Below are 22,997 nucleotides of genomic sequence, written 5' to 3' on the forward strand. Positions count from 1 at the left end.
ATGGGTTTAGTTAGGGGTGTTCCTAGTGACTGGTCTCCAGAAGAAGTTATAGATAATATAACTGTACCTTCTGGCTGTGGGAAAATTATTAAAATTAGGCGTATAAATTATAAAGTAAACATTGATGGTTCAAATATTTGGAAGCCATCGCAATCTGTTATATTAACATTTGATGGTCAAGTTCTACCTCAAAAAATATTTATGTGTTACAATGCTTTACCAGTTGACTTGTATATTTTCCCAACAATTCAATGTTTCAACTGTTGCCGATATGGCCATACAAAAAACATATGTAGATCAAAACCTCGTTGTTACAAATGTGGTCTAGATCATTCTGGTGAGACATGTACAGTTGAGGAAGATTGTGCTCAGTGTATTGTATGTTCTGGCTCTCACTATGCTACAAATAAAGACTGTCCTGAATTTAATAGACAAAGGAACATTAAAATTTCAATGGCTCAGCAGAATATATCATACGCTGAAGCAAGTAAATTTCATCCACAAATTTCGAAATCTTTTGCAGACATATTACAGTCAACCCCAACTGTACATCTCGCATCAAATCAAGCAAATGTATTACATGCTGACACTATGAGGTCATCATATAAAAAGACAGTGGCCCTTAAACCACGATCTCCACCTAAATCAAGTGTGGGATATGATAAAGCTTCTCATGAGGCTCTCATTAAGGAATATCAGATCCCAGCTCCTGATAATGGTTGCGCAATACAGCCAAGTTGTGATCAGCCTACGAATAATGTCATTCTAGATTTATTATCGACCTTAATAGAAGCTTTACATCAAAATAACATATTAAAACCGACCAACGTTGCTCAGTTAAATAGTGTTCTTAAAAATTTCGGTAATAGTAATAGATTAAAATATAATCCAGTGTAGAAGTGTCATTGCTAGATTAAAAACAGATTTAATTTTATGAAACATGGGTATATTGTATGGATTTATCAAAACACAAAATTTTCGAAGTTATTTCGCATTTCTGGGCTCCTGGCTGTCACCTGTGGCTGTCACTACTCACTGTCACTGTTTACGTGATCTGTGATTGTCTGTGATGCACAGAGTAAAAATTTATTGCAATATAAAAAATACACTTTCTTGCATAATCATTATTCTTGGAATATCTAAATACGTTGTTGGAGTTCGTATGTTAAACTTCGTATATTAGTATGTAATAATTTATAGCTATAATAATATATATTTGTATCTAGTAAGTAATAACATTAAACGTATGTATATAATATATGTAAATAAATAAATAAGTTAGTACCTAATCTAATTATATATAAATATTTCCTAACTCCTCTGACTTAAAACCCAAATCCTAATCTCCTCACCATATTACTTACCGCGATCAGTTTCCTTACCTTTTTATTACATACATAATACTTGACACTGGCAAATAGTTATATCTTCTTGCCATAACAGAAAAAAAAAAAAAAAAAAAAAAAAAAGTGGGCAGCGCCCTGCGTGGTTTCAATAAAATTGTTTGTTCGTTAATTGTTTATTAACAATATATTAAAAACTAGCGGTCCGCCCCGGCTTCGCCCGTAGTACATATTTACTTTTTCTCTACATAAGAACCATTCTCGTACTTCAAGGAATATAATAAAAGAATTATCGAAATCGGTTCAGCCGTTCTCGAGTTATGCGCTTACCAACACATTTTGCGATTCATTAATTTTATATTAAAAAAATATACTGTTTGGTTGGCCCCCCCCTCCGAGGCCCCCCCATTCAAAGTTATTAAAATATTTTGATCCATTATTAGTTTATAAACATTTATTATCGTTTGTTCTTCAATAAATAACGTTTGTTCGAACATTTAATTGCCGTTTTATTCTTTAATTTGCAAATTTGCAATTTTTAATTATGTGAATGTATGTACATTTCAAAAAAGATGTATTGCGCATGCGCTATTTTGTCTTTTTGGTCATAGAAAACAAACCCGCATCAAAACTAAATGTCTCGTAAATCGTAATGGCACAGTATTACAATATCTATATTGTAATACTGTGGTAATGGCGTGAAAACATATTGTGGACTTGTAAACAAGTGGTCTTTATGGTTAGCAGTTAGTGTTCACCATGGAGTCAAACTGTGGCATTCTACTTTTGCGAAGGGACTGTTTCACAAACTGCACTGCAATATATTTTGAACGAACTTGTGAAAGTCACACAGACTGGATTTATAGGTACTATTGGGACTAGTTTGTGACTAAAGTTCTACATTTAGAGATAACTATTCATAGCAAAATAATCAGAATAAAAAAGATTGTAAGTATTTTCCTTATATTTTAATTATTGTTAGCTTTTAATATGTTTTATGTTTTTTTTTTAATTTATTATAATTTACTTTCAGATGGCACAATTACCCTTTGTAGATACAACTTGAGTGTATTTTTTGAGACACCTCAGCAATAACAACCTGGAAAGATATATGATTTAGATAGCAAATTAGGACACACAGAGGCATTACCAAAATGAACGGCACACCATGTTGACCCGAAAAAATTAAGAAAATTTAAGTGAGTGTAGCTGCGCAAGTATTAAGTGCTGGAACTGCTGCCATGCTAAAAAATACCAACGCACTTACTAAGTTCACACAATTTAACATTCTAAATAGAACTAATTCGGCTTAAACTAAAATGTGGTACCTATTTAAAAGAAAAAAATGAAAATTTTACAAATTAACTTTATGATTTTTTAAGATAATTTCATATATACATAATATATAAAACTCAAAGGTGACTGATATAGTGATCTATCAATGCACAGCCCAAACCACTGGACGGATCGAACTGAAATTTGGCATGCAGGTAGATGTTAGGACGGAGGCGTCCCCTAAGAAAGTATTTTGATCAATTCTACCCCGAAAAAATAGGGGATGAAAATTTGTATCATGTTTATTTAACTTTTCCACGCAGGCGAAGCTGCGGGCAACAGCTATTATATAATATAAGGTATACAAAAAGAACACTACTACCAAAAAATAAGTAAATAAGTAAGTATGTAGCGCGGTGTTCTTTTGTTCAGAATTGATGCATTAAGTGTGTAAAACACATTCATTATTTGGTCGACTGTCGCCTTAGGCGAGAGCACTGGCAGGAGTTTGAGGGCCTTTGCCCACCAGTGGGATCTATTAGGCTAAGAATAATAATAATAAAAACAATGTGTTTCCAAGATTTATTACAAATATTTTTATTTTTACATATCATTCACATGGACAGCAGTAGCAGTATGGCTACTTCGGTAATATACATACTATAGGTAATATTGTTTATCACAATTTAAATATATCTGCATGCTTAACTACGAGCAGAATATATACAAATTTGTACCTACCACTGGATTTTTTTTAGTAAACACACGAATCGCTAGTCTGTAGACCGTCAGTAGAGAGGTGATCAATAATTGATATTATGTTGTTATACAAAAATAATATCCTTCCATTGCAATGTGAGCAATAATTACTGCCCGGGCTATTGATATCTAAATACATATAATAAAATCGTAGAAAATTACAACTGTACATTGAAATAATTTTTTAAAGAACACTTGGTGCATGATCTTTCTATCAGATACGAAGCCAAAAATATCGTTTTTAGAATTTTTGTCTGTAAGTATGTATAATTATGTCATAATCTCAAAAAGTAATGCATGGATTTACTTCAAATTTCGTACAGAGATAGCTTGAGACCTGAGGAAGGACATAGGATAGGTTTTTCCCGGAAATCCCACGGGAACGGGAACTGTGCACGTTTTTCTTTGACTACGCTGGCGGAAAGCTAGTGTGTAAATAAATTTTGAGTTTGTGTGGACGGTGTGGAAGGGGTGTTTGATCAAGCATTTATTATTTATTGATGGTTTTGCAAAAATTGCGTGCAAAAAGGGTTGCATTGCATTACCTCAATGTAAACTGCAGTTCACACGATAGAAAAGCTTTATACTGTATATTGGCACCATGGTCCATGATTGAAACTATTGCCGATTTTCTCTGTGCTTGAGTCGTAAATGTGAACGCTACGGTGGTTGTGGACTACAAGATGACATGATAATAATGTAGACTGTGTAAAAACCGAACTGCAAGTCATGTGGAGTCATGACTAACGTTAAAGATCCTGGGTCTGACTAACGCATTTTACTACCATTCAATAATATCGTAAGGAATTATTTTTCAATCGAATTTGTTGTGCAATATACCTACTTACTTTAATTTAGGTTAATTAGTTCGTACAATGAATTAATTTAGACTTTAGACGTTACCAAGGAATGGTCTCGAACACTAATGTTGTTGAGACTTGAGGTGCTTATCTAATTACCTACTTATTTACTTTTATTCATCCACTAGCTTCCGCCCGCGACTCCGTCCGCGCGGATGTCGGTCTTCGCGTGGATGGTTTATTTCTCCATTTTGAGTAACTCTGACAATAACATCTTATAAATATCTATTGGACTCAAATACGGCTAGGCCTATAATAATACCCAACGTGTTCTACAGAACAACGTCTATGGATAAAACTGAAAAATTAAGATTATTTTTTTCTTCGTATTTTTTCAGGATAAAAAGTATCCTATTTTACGCCCAAGATAATAAGGTATAATTATACCAAGTTTCATCGAAATCGAACCGTTAGTTTTCACGTGATGTCTTCACATACAGACAGACAGACAGACAGACAAAAATTTTTTTAATCACATATTTGGGTTTGGTGTCGATCCAGTAACACCCCTTGCTATTTATCGCACGACTCATGCTGCGAAGCATCAGAGAGTGCTTTACGATCGAAAAATTTTTTTCGCCTCATTTTTGCAGCTATTCTTAGGCTATAATAATTTATAGCCTTGTTAGTTCACGAAATCAAGATATTTTGCATACTATTGTCTAGATAATTTAATGGAGATAAATCCCATTTTTAAAAATTGATTTACTTCAATAGAATTGGAAAAAAACACCGAAATAGGTCAAAAAATTTTCCTGTCCGTCATGTGTGAAACCTGAAAAGTTGAAAACACTATAACTTGTGAAAAAATCCATCATTTGAGTTAATTTTTTTTTTAAATATTCTAATCGACGATTGTAGGTCACTGAATGCGAATGATTAATTAATTCAGTGTCGTTTAATTGCAATTAATAAAAAACGAAAACCACAATAAGTTTTTTTTTTCATAATTACTTAAATGAGCATTATGAGTCGTGCACTTTTGGATTTTCCAAACTTTTTTTTCAATATTTTCAATGTACAGAATTGACCCTTCTACAGATTTATTATATGTATAGATGATTGAAATAGAGCAATGTCAATTCGCAACGGTGAGATATAAGTAGGTAAAAATAATAATGCGCATGCAGATCTTCGCTAATTGTCTTATTACATGCTTTATATTAGCTTCACCTGTATGTTTTTTCCAAAAACACCCGAATCATTCAATCGTAAGAGCCCTAAACACAGAACATATAAAAGAGGTCTTTTATACCTATGTTCTGTGGCCCTAAACAATGCACTTGCATTTTACACCTTGTTGAAAATAAATAGAAGTCAATTCACGGTCATACAAAAATCCGTCAGTCTTGTATTGGTGGTGACTGCTCGTGTTCTCTCTGTGTGGAATTATATAGAGCAGCTATTACATGCCCTTCTTGTTTTTGTTTTAAAAGGTGAATTGAATTAATCGATGAAATGATTATTTACACAGGTGATAGCAGTAGGGAAATTAAAAATGAAGAAGAGCACAATGAAAGTTTGATGTGTCTACAATGTCAGAAATAAAGATAATCCCGGTTATTTTTTTTATATTGTTACCTAAAGGAGATATAGGTAGGTAGGGTCGAGTCGGACTTCTAGAATATATTATATTTATATATGTAGGTACATATATACTATTATACAGTATACTATATCATATGCGCGTATATAAATAGCAAGAATCTTTACGATAAGTACCTAATTTTATTGTTACTTCACTATCGTGGACAATAAAAAAAAGTTTTTATGTATTGTAATCGCATTATCGGGGTTCAGAGGGGCCTTATCAAGTGGATGGCTGTGATTATCTGGTAAATTTTTGAATAACAATTTTATTTGTTTATATTTTATTTCATGTGCATAAGACATCGATTATAATGGACGAGTAAAAGTTGTTATCAAAAAGAAATAAACAAGAATAAATTAAGTATTTCGATATAGTTGTAATCATTTCGTAATTTAACTAAGTCTTTTAAAATAATGTTAAATATTAATTGATATGTAACTAACCCTAATACCCACTAGGTATAACATGATATTGTTTTTAAATTTTTCATCTCACGTTGCTGCACAGGTGCATGACACATTATTATGTATTTATTAGTATTAGTACAGATAATAATATAACACTATACTCACAGTATATACTGTATTAAGTAAGTATCTAAGTTATTAATTCTTTAAAATCAGAAGTCTTAACTAATAATTGGCAGCTTACCATCGCATCAGTATGATACGTTCAGAGGTTTTCCTACTACTTAATACTAAATACCTAATTTACCTTAACATTTTTATGATAAGTTGTGTCATTAGGGTAAATAAAAAAAAACACTGCTCTTAATAAACTTATAAACAAACACTATGCTTATAAAAGTTAACAGGAATAAAATAATTGTCAGTTTAAGTTAATTGCACTTTGTTTAACGGGATATAACGAAGTACTTACCTAACTACTTGGAAAATCTATTTCACATTATTTTACAATTTATTGTGAATCACCAACTATGATGAGCAAATAAATAATTAGTTAGCGAAGTGCATTCAATGGGAAGGACGTTTAGCGGCTTCCAATTATTATAATATTATGTCTAGGTACTTTTATTGCACTTGTGTACATGTTGCTATCATATTGTAAAAACAGTCTAATTAGAATCTAACTCGCAAGATCTTATGACGACATTAGACATATTATATTTTAATGGTATACATCGTAACCTTCACCGCCAATCACTATCTGCTTATGACCGCAAAGGATTGATTCCTATCCCTTGATTCATGATACGCGGTCAAGATGCAGACACAGCTAAACCACAGATTAGATACGTCTACTAGGCTAAACTGACCAATAAAACTCAACATTACGTTTCAGCATTCAGTTTGTCATTATTATGGAGTTCCAAAACATATTCAATGTACATAATTGGACACGGTTTCATATTCCGTGCACGCACATCTAATTCCGCGCTAGTGAGTCTCCACGGACCACGACCAAGGCGCGGCGCAGAAAAATTACTCGTGATCTATTTAGTTAAATCTCCATCAGCTTGGATTTCGCTGAGATCGTCATATATTATACAAAGTATATAAAATATTTTAAATAATAGGTACCTATATGATCGCAAGAAATCATTAAAAAAAACGGAATTTCTTAAAACTAACTAACTACTTAAATATACTTACCATTTAAATTAGTAAAAAATAAAACAATTGTTGAAGCCGCTGATACAGTTTCTAAGACTGAAGAATTTGTCACTCATGACACACGAGGATGAGGCACATGCAATTAGAGCACTTCATACCCCGCCTGTTAGCTACCGTGGTGCCGTGGGCACTGTAGTCTGTACGACCGCGACATGGTACGAGTAGGTATATAAATATACAGGGTTAAATCGTAGGCGATTATTCCTTCTATTGCAGGTATCAAAAAACTTTAAACTGATATCGAAAGTACTTTGTAACTATAATGATTAAAATGACAATAAAACATTAAAAAAATGTAACGAGAAATATCTAAACACATATAAATACTTAACTAACTACATTGAATATATATGAGAGATTTTTCAGGCAACATTTTTGGATATATTTCCTTTTATTTTTGAAAATTTATTATCTCCACTCATTAGGTTAAGAACTTTCGATATCAATTTAAAGTTTTTTGATATCTGCAATAGTTGCGGAATAATCGCATCGGTCGCAAGTCGCAACTCGCATCTCGGTCTGGCAGGACACTGATCACCTACTTTTCGCTAAAGAAAATCGATCTATGAAACAGATGTATGCATAATAAATCTGCCCCTTACCCTGCTTGGGGACATGGGATTTCACTTTACATAATTTGCTCTGCCCCCCTAGACAAGTGGCTTTCTATTAGCGTAAAGTTGAATAGAATAGATTATGAATGTATGAGATTGACGTAATCAATCGTCGTCGTCGTCGTAATCAAACGTCAATCTCATACATTCATAATAGAAAGCCACTTGTCTAGGGGGGCTTAGCGTCATAGAGAATATTAAAAATTGGTATAGATAAACTACGATAACATGGCGCGCCCCTCCAAATTACTGTTTCAATGTGTGTAGTGACATCCTTACGAAGGAGTTTGTATGTAGTTGTACGTATTCGTCTTTAGTACTTTACGTCCAGATTTGTTGGTCAACTAATCATAAGTTGCCGAGCGCCCAAGACAATACAACGCACGTGTCGTTTTCATAGAATACGTCAGTGCAGCGCCATTACTAATAATAATGAGCGATTAGACGTGAGCGTCGAGCAACAAATCCGTGGATTTGTTTTTGTTTGACGGCCGTCTCATTACGCACACATGCGTTGTGAATCTGGGTGGTGCATTGTAAATACTTTCACAAATACTATCAAACGTTTTGAATTTTGGAGGGGCGCGCCATGTTATCGTAGTTTATCTCTACCTAATTAAATTTAATACTTACATATATTTATTTAAAAAAAATAGACTGAAACAAAGAAATCATTAAACATGCGTGTACATTTTTGTTCGCAAGCGTATTACTACAGTAAGCATGTTTCGGCAGCGAAACTGCTCAAGTGTGAAGTAAATTGCTTCGACTGTACATTGTACAGTCGATTGAATGCTGGAAGTTTCTGTGATCTGTGGCTGGAACAATATTTTAAGCATAATTCATTCAGTAGTTAAATGTTTCAAATTATTGTGTGTTAATTTGATATGGCAGATTGTCTTATATGTATTATTAATAGGATATTAGAGATACCGTCGAAACTTGAAGTAATATATAAATATTTCGTGTAGTGGTATTTGTAGTTAAAATTTCCGAAATGGCTTGACATATTTTGTGGCTGTGGCATATTGATTAGGTCTAAGAATCGGTCAACATCTATTAATCAATAATCATACCCCAGACTAATAATAATATATGTATCTACTACGTATCCCTTAGTGATTAAATAGTATGCTGTATGGCTTGTATACGTATTACGTAGTATATTATTATTATTCTGTGGTATGGCAGAACAACGTTTGTGGGGACCAAGTGGGGACAGTAATTAGTCTATACCATACAATAATTGATCAGAATAATGCAAGTAATTTCTAATTCTAAATCAAAAACATAAAAAACGAAGGCCACTTTGTAAAGGCCGCATTTAATAATTGTTATATTATCATTCCTCTTTTGGAATGATAACGATAACCTCCAACAAAATTTTAAGACCAATAAAATGATTTATCACAACATTGACATAATGCGAAAAACAGTTACTTGATAAAAAAAATTGAACATAGTGCCCCTGAAAGCGGACTGACCTACGGTCTGCGGTCAACACGGCAATTATTTCTAGAAATTACTTGTTTAAGATATAGATAATAAAGGTTTACAAATAGGCGAATCATTTAAGGGAGATAAGACGTGATTATATCTAGTTCCATTGGAACATAATAATTATTGTTTTAATTAACCCCTGACGCAAAAGGGGTGTTTTACAAAATACGATTCATATATGTATAATTACAATTTACAAACATAAATGAGTGGCTTATCTTATACATATTATAGATTAGAAAAGCATTAAAATACTTAAATGCTCTATTTATGAATATAATTATCATATAACGCAGTCGTTATGTTACAATCAACGTGACGCTGCGCTATGATGTCAGGGCCATCGCTAATTGCGTGCGCTAATGTTCGGCCTGTACCGCCCGCCTGCCGACCACCTCGCAGGGCGCGGGCTCCACTACCTCCCGGTTGCCTCCCAGCCATTAGCCAGCACTCCTCACAAATTGCACAACTGGTACATTATCGCGAAACACGATGATAATCATAACATACACTGATTATACTAGAATTACATAATATGCGTATGTACCTAACAACCTATATGTATTATGAATGGTGATCTATAATTATCTAGTGACGTCCGAAAATTATTCTATATTCAATCGGCATTCGGCTTACGGAATATACTAAAACAATATTAATAATCTATATATTATATAAAACTCAAAGGTGACTGATATAGTGATCTATCAACGCACAGCCCAAACCACTGGACGTATCGGGCTGAAATTTGGCATGCAGGTAGATGTTAGGACGTAGGCATCCGCTAAGAAAGGATTTCCCGAAATTCTTGCGGGAACGGGGAAAAACGGGGATGCACGTACAAAGTCGTGGGCGGAAGCTAGTAAATTAATATAAATCTTAACTGCCTCGAGATATAATATACCTACTAGCTGCTCCGCGCGGTTTCACCCCCGTGGCTCCACTCCTGTTGCCCGTAGCGTGATGAAATATAGCCTATAACCTTCCTCGATAAATGGGCTATCTAACACCGAAAGAATTTTTCAAATCGGATCAGTAGTTCCCGAGATTAGTGCGTTCAAACAAACAAACAAACTCTTTAGCTTTATAATATTAGTATAGATTAGTATAGATATGCGGGACTATATTTTAATTTTTAATCCGGTCTACGGTTACCGGTATTACCCGGATTCCAGAACTTGGCTCGGATACGCGAAAGAAATGCTTTTGTTACTTAAAAGATGTAGACCGTAACTTTTTAATTGTAAAATATTAATAACTATTATGTTTAAAAAATCATTATGTAGCGTAGGTAAGTATTAGAAAATATTTGCACATACATGTAGAGATAAACTACGATAACATGGCGCGCCCCTCCAAATTACTGTTTCAATCATTTCAATGTGTGTAGTGAAATACAAATATTTAAATATTATATTATTATTATTTATAATAATATAATAATTAAATTATTAATTTTTATTATTATATTATATTATTTATTATGAATTTCACAAATACTTTCAAACGTTTTGAATTTTGGAGGGGCGCGCCATGTTATCGTAGTTTATCTCTACGGCTGATTAAGCGTCAGGTGGCGTCAGGTCTAGGATAAAAATGGAAGAGTTTTAATATTCTGATACTTACAGATATAATAGAAAATGTATCATCTACAACAATTAAGTGATATCTTATTTTGGCATCAAACGTATATAAGTAAATAGTGTGATGATGACATAGCTTCCTAGTCTCAGGTGACAGCTCACGCCTCACAGTAATGTTTGCCGAGGACGTTAGGACGTTAGCGCTCGCACTCGTCCACGTTTAGCTCGTTAGCGGCTATTTAGCGCGGATTTTTTGACTGCAGATTATTTGGATTTCACAACTTCCTACTCTATTGCGTAGTTAATTATGCTATACTTACCTTAATTTGGTTATAGTATGATGTAGTTCATATGTATCGAAACTCGAGGGCGTGAGAGCAATGATGTGTATGATGACATACGTCTCAACTCCATTAGATAGTGTATACCTATGTGTATCCTATACTATCTAAAGATAAATATAATTAGTAAGTGCATGCTATCAACCATCTATCGATATTGTTTATCTATAATATGAATAATGTTTACAGGAGGTTATCTCGGACAACAAAACATTACATTATAATAATTACTAATTAGCACTTTCCTACTAGAAAACTGATAACTATATGATGAGACCATATTTTGTAAACAAATTGCAAACGTAGTTCAAACACAAGCCCTCATGTTTGGAAATGTAAACGAGTTTGAGAAACAACAGTTACACGAAGATAATTAGGTATTGTTGATAATATAGGTACACCGTGATTTTGTTTAGCCTGTTAATTAAATTATTAATTAATTTGGTAGGTACTGATTAATTTAAGCAATGTTATAACGATACAACGTTGCTTCGTAGCAAATTTCAGGATTCTGTGTTCACGGGAAATACCGGAATACCGGGTTTTGATTCCCCTACGAATGTTGAAATAAGCGAAAATTTGCAGCATTAAATATGTAAAATAGCAATTTATGTAGTTATGTATATATAAAAATGAATTTGGATTTTGCGATTCATACAACCCATTTTGCGATTCATCATATATAAAAATGAATCGCAAAATGTGTTGGTAAGCGCATAACTCGAGAACGGCTGAACCGATTTCGATAATTCTTTTTTTATTATATTCCTTGAAGTACGAGGATGGTTCTTATGTAGAGAAAACGTAAACATGTACCACGGGCGAAGCCGGGGCGGACCGCTAGTAAATAATAAATAAACGGCAGTACCTGTATCTTTTGATTGCGTTGGTTTATAAATTTAATTTTATCACAGGATCAACGTAGTTATCATGTGATGATAGTTAAAATAATTATGTATTAACTAGGTTAAACTTACTTTTTTTTAAAACTCTGAATTTCCTTAGAAAACAAAAACTTCGAAGTTCGAAATTATCCTCAAAACCCCCTCAACAGCAGCTATCACTTAGCTATCGACTTCAAATTTCTTGCTTCTAAGGTGTTTCTTGTGCCGAGGAAAGAGGTAGAAATCACTAAAAGTTAGATCTGACGAATAGGGTGGGTACTCAAGCAATTGGAATGTCTATTTTTGAATGTCAGCAATCGCAACTGACACTTTGTGATCTGATATTCTTCTCGTCGGGTAACATTCTCGACATCCAACATGCGGAGACTTTTTTTCGTTTTTGAGAATTCTTTGATTTCTGCCATATAGATGCCTGCAGTGACCTCAACTTTATGTCTGGTGGTTATTTTCTGATCTCCCAATACGACATCATTCAAATCCGTCCTGTAGTTCCGGAGATTAGCGTGTACAAACACAGAATTATTTTTTTTGGATTCGTTTTCTCTACCCCTTCTTTTCCTAAACCCTCTCCTTTTATTTTTTTAATATATTATACCTATTCAGTGTACAGACGCGGTTTTTTACTGTTTTATTATATAATAAATAAATATAAAAATATATTGTAGGTATAGAAGATGTATGAAGAAAGTGATGAATGAAAATTGAAATTTACCTACTCAGTACTCTGCAAAAGTGACATTGACAAGACATTGACAGATTTATTTGCTTTCTTCGTACATACTCGTAGTAGTAAGTAGGTACGGGGTACCTTTTTAACTTATAATTAGTTTAGTTTCATTACATATTATATATATTATACAATATTAGGTATGTTACTTTGTTTTCGTGTTCAGTGAATCATAGTAAATTTGGTTCCTTCTAATTTTAAACCACACTAGTTTATTTTCTGTTTTTAGATTTTGCTTAATATTTAGTTACTAATAATCTTAATCTTATGTTTATAGATTGTCTATTTCGGTCGATTTACAAAAACTACAGCGATTAAAACATAACAATAAATGTGTTATCATACGTGTGTAATTATTCGTATGCGAATCTACATTGCCTACGAAGTGCTCGTGTGATAGTTGTTTATCACAGGCGACTCTATATAAACGCGCTGGCGCAGCGAAGAAGCAGTATTTGTGACACGGTACGCGTACAGTGCGTCGCTCCGTCGCTTGTTGTACAGTGTCTCTAAACTACTATAAAATGGCTGCGAGAGACCCCGCCTCCGAACAACTCGTTAACTTCAAGAAATCCGTTAAGGTAAATAGATTGACATACCGAAAGCCATATATCATCAACAACAATATTCTAGCCCTGAGCAACTGGTACGAGTCTTGTTTGGATATTGCGAAATAATGATTCTCACTATTCATTTAAATTTGAAAACCCCTGATTTGTTTATAAGGACGTTTCTACTTAGGAATGTACTTTAATCCTTATCTTTATCTAATATATTTTATTGAAACATTAATATCTAAGTGAACTTTGCACTGCATTATCTGACTTTGTATTACTGTAGTTGTTGGTGTCAACAATTATTTTAATTAAAAGTCATTAACAAAATGATATTCATGAAGTTTTACTTATTTTCACATACCTGAATTACTATGCAAACTCAATAATTGTATTTAAATTTACTTTATGCTAATGTCAATGAAGCAAATGCTATGCGAATAATGTTTACTAGATAAAATATACTGTAATTTATTTTAATAATTCAAATAACTAATTTAAAGCTAACTTAACACTGAACTTGACCTTTAACAAAATTCTAATTTATATGAAGTGAATTAACTTTTTTATATCCTTTCAGGACACACCCATTATCACCACTAAGTATGGAGCACCCGTAGGTGTGAAAACAGGAGTCTTAACAGTAGGAAAGAATGGTCCTGTATTGTTGCAAGATGCCAATTTCTTAGATGAAATGTCATCCTTTGACAGAGAAAGAATTCCCGAGAGAGTGGTACATGCAAAAGGAGGTGGTGCATTTGGGTACTTTGAGGTGACTCATGACATCACCAAGTACTGCGCTGCCAAAGTTTTTGAAAATGTGGGCAAGAAAACACCAATCGCCATGCGTTTCTCGACCGTCGGTGGAGAGAGTGGATCTGCCGACACCGTGAGGGACCCCAGAGGATTCGCCATCAAGATGTACACAGATGACGGTATTTGGGATATCGTTGGAAACAATACTCCCATTTTCTTTATAAGAGATCCAACTCTGTTCCCGAGCTTCATCCACACTCAGAAGAGGAACCCGGCTACACACTTAAAGGACGCCGATATGTTCTGGGACTTCATGACCCTCAGACCTGAAACCATGCATCAGTTGATATATTTGTTCGGTGACCGAGGTATTCCTGATGGCTTCAGATTTATGAATGGGTACGGTTCCCACACATTCAAAATGATCAATGCGCAAGGAGTTCCACACTATGTGAAGTTCCATTTCAAGACCAACCAGGGCATTAAAAACCTGACAGTGGAAAAGGCCGCCGAGCTAGCCTCCTCGGATCCCGACTATTCCATTAGGGACCTGTACAACGCAATAGCAAAAGGAGATTTCCCCTCGTGGACACTACACATCCAGATCATGACCATGGCTCAAGCGGAGAGCTGCAAGTTCAATCCGTTCGATATGACCAAAATTTGGCCCCACGCCGACTACCCTCTCATTCCCGTCGGAAAACTGGTCCTCGATAGGAACCCCAAGAACTACTTCGCGGAGGTGGAGCAGATCGCGTTCAGCCCGTCCAACATGGTGCCCGGCATTGAGCCGTCGCCCGACAAGATGCTGCAGGGGCGGCTTTTCGCGTACAGCGACACGCACCGCCACCGCCTCGGCGCCAACTACTTGCAGATCCCCGTCAACTGCCCGTTCCGCGTGACCGTGTCTAACTACCAACGCGACGGGCCGCAGACAATGTGCAACCAGGACGGCGGCCCCAACTACTTCCCGAACTCGTTCTCGGGCCCGCAGGAGTGCCCCCGCGCGGCGCGCCTGCAGCCGCGCTACCACCTGGCCGGCGACGTGGACCGCTTCGACAGCGGCCAGAGCGAGGAGAACTTCGCGCAGGCCACGGCGCTGTACACGCGCGTGTTCGACGAGGCGGAGCGCGAGCGCTGCGTGCGCTACCTGTCGGCCAACCTCAAGGACGCGGCCGGCTTCATCCAGGAGCGCGCCGTCAAGCTGCTGGCGCAGGTGCACCCCGAGCTGGGCAGCAAGGTGGCCGCCGCGCTCGCGCCCTACAAGAGGCACCAGGCCAACCTGTAGGCCGCCACGCCGCCGACCGCCGCCACCGCCACACACGCCGCGCTACTGGGACTCATTGGGTGCTATCTACATGACTAGCTATAAGTTTTAGATTTTTAATCGATCCTCTTGGGAGCACAGGTACAAAATATAAGACTCTTTTATAAGAAATAATGGATTAAATTTTTTTTTATAATACCTACATTATTGTTTTATTTTGCGCTCGATCTCAGTTAGTATTTAAATACACAAATTACAAACTTGTATTAGTAACTCAATCAGGTCAAACCTACTGAACGGATTTTGATGAAAGTTGGCAGTGCTGTAGCTTAACAACAAATGCGCCACAAATATCACGACTTTTATAATAACATTTACTTACAGTCCTACTTATGAAGACTTGTTGTAGGAAAAAATGAAGATTATAATTACATATTACTATAACTCGGATGAACAGAAAACATATAGGTAATAATAATTCATATATGTACCAAATTTTAATCTAGCTAACTCATTCATACGCAAACCACACCGGCCAAGTGCGAGTCAGTCTCGCGCACGGTTCCGTACTATGGGGACGCCTCTTGATATTTTATTTTTATTAATTTTTAGTATTTTTTGTAATAGCAGCAACGGAAATACATCATTTGTGAAAATTTCAGCTTTCTAGCTATCACGGTTTATGAGATACAGACAGACATACAACGAAGTCTCAGTAATAGGGTCCTATTTTACCCTTCGGTACGGTTTGAGTTTGAGTGAATGGTAACTTTTTTTAACAGTTAAAGCTTTGATTAGAAATATACTTTAACTAATTACCTACCTAATACATATTAGCGTAATGTTAAAAGTGTGCATCTATATTGTCCGCCCCGGCGCGGCCCGCGGTACCATATTCCATCCACCGGCATTTTCCATAAATTAAAAACCATCCTCGTAAGTACTTTAACGAATATTATAAAAGAAGAATTAACGAAATTGGTTCAGCCGTCTTGAGTTATGTGTTTACTGTTTACCAATACAGTTTGCGATTCATTTTTAGGGTTCCGTGCCGAAACGGAAAAACGGGACCCTATTATTGAGACTTTGTTGTCTGTCTGTTTGTCTGTCTCCAGGCTGTATCTCATAAACCGTGATAGCTAGAAAGCTGAAATTTTCACAAATAACGTATTTCATAATTTCCGTTGCCGTTATAACAACAAATACTAAAATATATCTTATCTTATCTTATCTTATCTTATCTATACTTATAATAAATCTGTAGAGAGGCCAATTCTGTACATGAAATATATTTAAAAAAAAACTATGAAGGGGTGATAAGGGATCGCTACTGATGCCAAAAATGCAATCAGTAAAATTTTTGTCTGTCTGTCTGTCTGTCTGTCTGTCTGTCTGTATATTCGTTATAGAAACAAAAACTACCGGACGGATTTTAACTAAATTTGGCACAATTATTCTTCATACTCCTGGGCAGGTTATAGTAAAAGAATCATGTAAATCGGTGTAGAAACACCAAAGTTATACATGAAATACGTTATAAGTCATCGCGCGTGAATACAGAATCATGCCATAAGGATTATTTTTGTGTATCAGTTGCCGCGTTCGACGCGCTGCGCGGCGGGAGCTATAAAAATTAAAAAGGCGGCGGGTCTGCACCCGTTTCGCGTTGTCACGGCATCACGTGTTAATGGCTGAACCGATTTCGATTATTCTTTTCTATTATATTCCTTGAAGTACGAGGATGGTTCTTATGTAGAGAAAACGTAAATATGTACCACGGGCGAAGCCGGGGCGGACCGCTAGTAATATATAAAATTCTCGTGTCACAATGTTAGTCTGCATACTCCTCCGAAACGGGTGGACCGATTCTCATGAAATTTTCTGTGCATATCGGGTAAGTCTGAGAATCGGCCAACATCTATTTTTCATATGTACCACGGGCGAAGCCGGGGCGGACCGCTAGTATACATATACATATTAAGGGGGGTTCCCATAGTGCGGAATCCACAAGGATGACGGAACCCTTCGTGCGCGGGTCCATCTCGCACTTGGCCGGTTTTATTACATTATAGTGTGTATCATCCAAGGAAAAACACAATCTGTATAATCGTAATAACATGTTATTATAATTATTATATGAATTCACACGTGATTCGTATGAAAAAGCGAATTTAATGATTAGATAAACTCAAATATTTACTCGATGATTTATCATTTAAATTCCGATTAAGATATAGGTACAGGTCTACCTATCTACTTTTATCTCTGTTATTCACAAACTTTCACGTCCAAGTAACTAGGTATGTACCTGGTATGTACTTAGTAATTTAATTTGAATGTATGAAATTCTGATAAGTACCTATCATATATTTTTTATACGGATATTAGTTATTATTTAATGTGTTATACAAGATGCACCAAATATTAGGCGAGCGGCCGGCGCGGCGGCGGGCGTGCCCGCATCGAGGCGAGCAGCCCGCGCAGCACGCTCGGCCTGCGCGCCGCGCGACCGGGCGGCCTCGCCTCGCTCTCCGCTAATTCCTCGAGCTGTCACTGTGCCACATGCTCCGTGCTCTATAAGTAGCAGGTCAATGTTAAATCTTACGAGTACATTTCTAACGAACTATCAAATAGGTATATATTAAATGTTTATTTTAATCATTCTAGTCTTAGAAACTTATGAACTTGATAGTCGATAAGAATTTACTTTTTGCTTTTTTTTTTCGGGTATTATTTTCAACACATCGCGCAGTCCTAGTCGTGAAGTAGGTATAATTTTAATTTTATTAATGTATTCTATAAGTTCTAACGTGAGCAGAGGTCAAGGTCTTGCTACTACGACAAAAATGGTCAATGCGCCAAACTTCAATTTTCAAATGACTCAATCGACATTCTGTATTAAAATATGTGAAACTAGAGGTCCGCCCCGGCTTCGCCCGTGGTACATATTTCTCAATAAAAGGTAGCCTATGTCCTTTCTCGGGTATCAAAATATCTCCATACCAAATTTCATGCAAATTGGTTCAGTAGTTTAGGCGTGATTGAGTAACAGACAGACAGACAGAGTTACTTTCGCATTTATAATATTAGTATGGATTACATTTGTTAATATGTATATCATGTACCTAGTACTTATTTATATAAAAATTGTTAAAAATAGCTAAATATGTATTTAATATATTTTACTGATAAATGAATCTGCAGTCCACAAGTTGACTACCTATAATGTATTATAGTCAACGGGTGGATTGCAGATTGATTTTTCAGTAAAAATATGTTAGACCGGGAGATACTGACACAAAATTTCGAGTCATTTGTAACAGGATGGCGGTTCTACAGGGTTCTTAGTACGCAATGACAAAAAGAAAAACGATGGTTTGAACGCTGGTACCGGCGGCTTAGTCGCGTGGGCGTTAGTCGAACTCGTCGGAAAAATAGCGAAAGTCAAACGATTTTAGAATTTACCGATAGCCCATAAAAAAGAAGTAGGCGGTAGTGTCATGCCATACTTTTCCGGTGTGACTTACAGCCCGCCATACCGACGCGAATGTGTTGATTTAAATAAAACAATTATTCAACCATTTGTATCAGGCTAACTTTTGCACAGGTAACCATCGTCGTGCAGCCATTTACGAAAATCGCCATGCCATACTTTTCGGACGATTCCAAATGGTCGCCATACCGCCGAAAGTCTGCAAAAAATTTTTATTTCGCCAAACTTTTTGTACCAGTATTGCATTTGGATTTTTGGAGAGTATTTGATAAAATGTGACCATTATTATATTTGCCATACTCCTAGTAGGGGGAAAAAGTGCTGTCATACTTGAAAAATTAATTTAGTATTAATTTATATAAGTGAAGATTTCCAACACCTAGATCTTTGAAATTTTGTATTTATATTCGTTGATCCTCAAACTTACAGGAAAAATAAGTGCCATACTGTTACAAATCGTTTGACTTTCGCTATTTTCCGATGAGTTCGACTAACGCCCACGCGACTAAGCCGCCGGTACCAGCGTTCACACCATCATTTTTCTTTTTGTCATTGCGTACTAAGAACCCTGTAGAACCGCCATCCTGTTACAAATGACTCGAAATTTTGTGTCAGTATCTCCCGGTCTATGTTTCCTTCTTTAAAATTAATAAACTGTACATAAAGTACCTACGTAATATACCCACGTAAGTATGTATCTTATTCCTGATTAAAAAATTCTTATCCATGTCGGATATAGGAACTACAACCGATACTACATTTATAAGATTATGATCACACAAGTAAAATACTATAGGTTGGTAGTGTTGTTGCGAAATCACAAAGAATAAAATACCTAAAATATTGGAATTGGATCGACTCCTCTATAAAATTAATAATCTAGCTAAATATAACTAAGTAGGTATGAATAGTATCTTTGACACAGATAACAATATAAAATACGTGTGGCACTCGGGGACTGCCGCGGTAAAGCTATTGCAATTTGCATAGCATGCCTTCAAGCCACACCTCCGTGTCCGTCGGAGTGGGGAGCGTGAGGTTTTTTCGTTACGGAATTTAAGTATGCTTTTGGTAATTGGTAAAGCTGTAGTGTAGGTGTAGACGAAGGGTTACTAAAAATAGATGTATATATAGTAGACTAGATTTCCGCCCGCGGCTTCGCCCGCGTTTTCAAAGGAAAACCCGCATAGTTCCCGTTCCCGTGGGATTTCCAGGATAAAACCTATCCTATGTGTTAATCCAAGTTACCCTCTATATGTGTGCTAAATTTCATTGTAATCGGTTCAGTAGTTTTTACGTGAAAGAGTAACAAACATCCATACATCCATACATCCATACTTACAAACTTTCGCCTTTATAAAATGTAACCTGTGGATGTAACATTCACCTATTTTAGCGAAATTTCTTATGAATTTATATTAGTTAAAATTTTAATGATTACTGCACTACAAAATCATTTTTTTATGATATTAATATAGAGAATGGAGAACAACACTTAAATTATTTACGAAAAACGATGTGCGAAAAATTTACGTGTATTATACGTGAAACTGGTTTTGTGCTCTCGTATACCAACAGGCGTTTAAACACTTGCAGCAAACGATTCAGTATCTACTATCTAGTACATCTGTATACAGGGTGTCCCGCTATCGGTATACTAAGCGCGAAGGAACTTGTAGTCTTGCATATACTGATTACTTAAAAAATACTTAAACAACGGTGGGACACCCTGTACAATTTTATATTAATTGTTCCAACACAAATTTCTCCTCGACTCGATATTTCTTATATATAAAATTCTCGTGTCACAATGTTAGTCTGCATACTCCTCCGAAACGGGTGGACCGATTCTCATGAAATTTTCTGTGCATATCGGGTAAGTCTGAGAATCGGCCAACATCTATTTTTCATATGTAATGTTTGGCTAACGAAAGATGAGACTGGCTTTTTATTTCGAAAATTTATATGGCAACACTTATAATTACGTAATTGTCATTAAAACCTGAGTTGTTGATGTGTCAAAGTGAAAATTATTTCCGCGATTTTAGTGATTTCTAATTGAAAACGAGACGAAAACATTGAAATGCGACTTAAAAAAGGTTCTTTTTACTATGATTAGTAAATTTGAAAAGAAACAAGTTGAAAGAGATGTAGTTTTCAAGGAAAAACAAGAGTGTTTACGTGAAATATCTCAATGCATTGTTAAGTGTGACTTTGATATTTTGATACTATTCATTTTGATTGCATTGTTTAATATTTATTATTTTGCAAGTAACATGGATGATACCAATAGTCCTAACTGGACTAAACTATTCAAGCAACAATAAAAAAAATTGAATGATCTGTTTCGTTCAAAATGTTTAAAGTCACAAAATCAGTATCTTGACGAGATTTCTTCTATGACCGGACCATGTTATTCGTGTTGAAACTTGAAGATAGTATAAAAAACGAGATGGAATAACTGCAGAAATGGAAGGGTTCATAATATGAGTCAGAGATAATGATAGTGATTCTTTCTATTCACTCGCGGTTGAATTTTTAGATTTAATATGATTATATTGATTAAACAAACTTTAATTGTATTTGTGTTTTTTCTTGCTTTCATTCGGTGTTCTTTTTTGTCTATCTGTATCACTTAACTGTACTAAGTATATTACATAAAACAATATTATTATAAAGATGAAGAGTTTGTTGTTTTTTTTGCTCGTAAGAGAAAATAATAAATAAAAGTATTAAAACTATATTTCCAACTATAACCTAAGTTGCCATATGTTGATTTTTTGAATTTGCCGCCTTTTTCCAGTCTCATCTTTCGTTAGCCAGACTATACCACGGGCGAAGCCGGGGCGGACCGCTAGTTTGTTATAAATGTTTATAATCTATACTAATATTATAAAGAGGAAAGGTTTGTAATTATGTAATTATGTATGTATGGTTTTCACGCATAAACTATTGGACCGATTTCAAAAATTCTTTCACCATTAGAAAGCTGCACTGAGCAACATAGGCTATATTGCATTTTGAAAAAAAATAGAGATCCTTACCAAAAATGCAATAATGTAACACAAGGTGTAAAAAATTCCTCAATAAAACTTCTGTCATCGGCCATCGCGTGCGCTGCGGAATCTATTGAAGATAGAACAAAAAAAATATGTTAATAGAATAGAAAGAAGAAAGTGTTTTATGTTCTACGGTATCATAGAATGGATCAATATCTACAAGAAAGTCCGCGATACCATATGTCCATCTTCAGTAGTTATGTTACTACAACAGCTTTTTTACGTTTTCAAAGTAAATAGAAGTGCCGACAGTAATCAAACCATGCTATCCATACACATATATTAATCCTTATCCCATTAAATGATGTTTTATTATAGACTGTTTCAACACCTGCAAAATACTTACTTTTTAAATTTTAAAAAATTGGATATTCCATTCCAAAGATATAACGAATTTTTAAAAGTGTCAATCTACTGAAAATAATAGGTATAGGTACTGTTTAATGCAATAAGCAGGAGTAGTGCGGGAAGGGGTGAAGGTGATTTTAAACTTGAGGCTATAGTAGACTTTTCACTGTCACGATATCGCTATCTATGCGGGTGAAACCGCAGGGCATTGCTAGTATAATATAATTGTGATTTGTTTGTTCCAATTTCCTTTTTATTGTTTCAACCAAGGTTTCAACGTATATCATAAAGATTTCTCGTTTCACCTGTGAATATTTCAAGCTTCCATATCTGTTGCCGTTATCAACGTAGGTATATTAATTAAAATAAACTTAATTCATTCTATATT

The 22,997-nt window shown here is 35.4% G+C and overlaps 2 protein-coding genes across 2 annotated transcripts; both read left to right on the plus strand.

The window, feature by feature from the left end:
- Nucleotides 1-897, plus strand: LOC149490930 (uncharacterized). The gene has a single exon (XM_089699967.1). It carries the CDS (start codon nucleotides 1-3, stop codon nucleotides 895-897), a length of 897 nt encoding a protein of 298 aa, XP_089556093.1.
- Nucleotides 898-13,437: 12,540 nt separating this feature from the next.
- Cat (Catalase) lies at nucleotides 13,438-15,911 on the plus strand. The gene is made up of 2 exons (XM_089710985.1): nucleotides 13,438-13,713; nucleotides 14,267-15,911. Exons 1-2 carry the CDS (start codon nucleotides 13,657-13,659, stop codon nucleotides 15,728-15,730), a joined length of 1,521 nt encoding a protein of 506 aa, XP_089567111.1. The 5' UTR covers nucleotides 13,438-13,656; the 3' UTR covers nucleotides 15,731-15,911.
- The last annotated feature ends 7,086 nt before the right edge of the window (nucleotides 15,912-22,997 follow it).

This window comes from Colias philodice, chromosome 1, assembly GCF_061535455.1.
Source record: "Colias philodice isolate Cphi_HAF_F1 chromosome 1, ilColPhil1 Martin Lab GWU primary, whole genome shotgun sequence".
Lineage (NCBI taxonomy): Eukaryota > Metazoa > Arthropoda > Insecta > Lepidoptera > Pieridae > Colias > Colias philodice.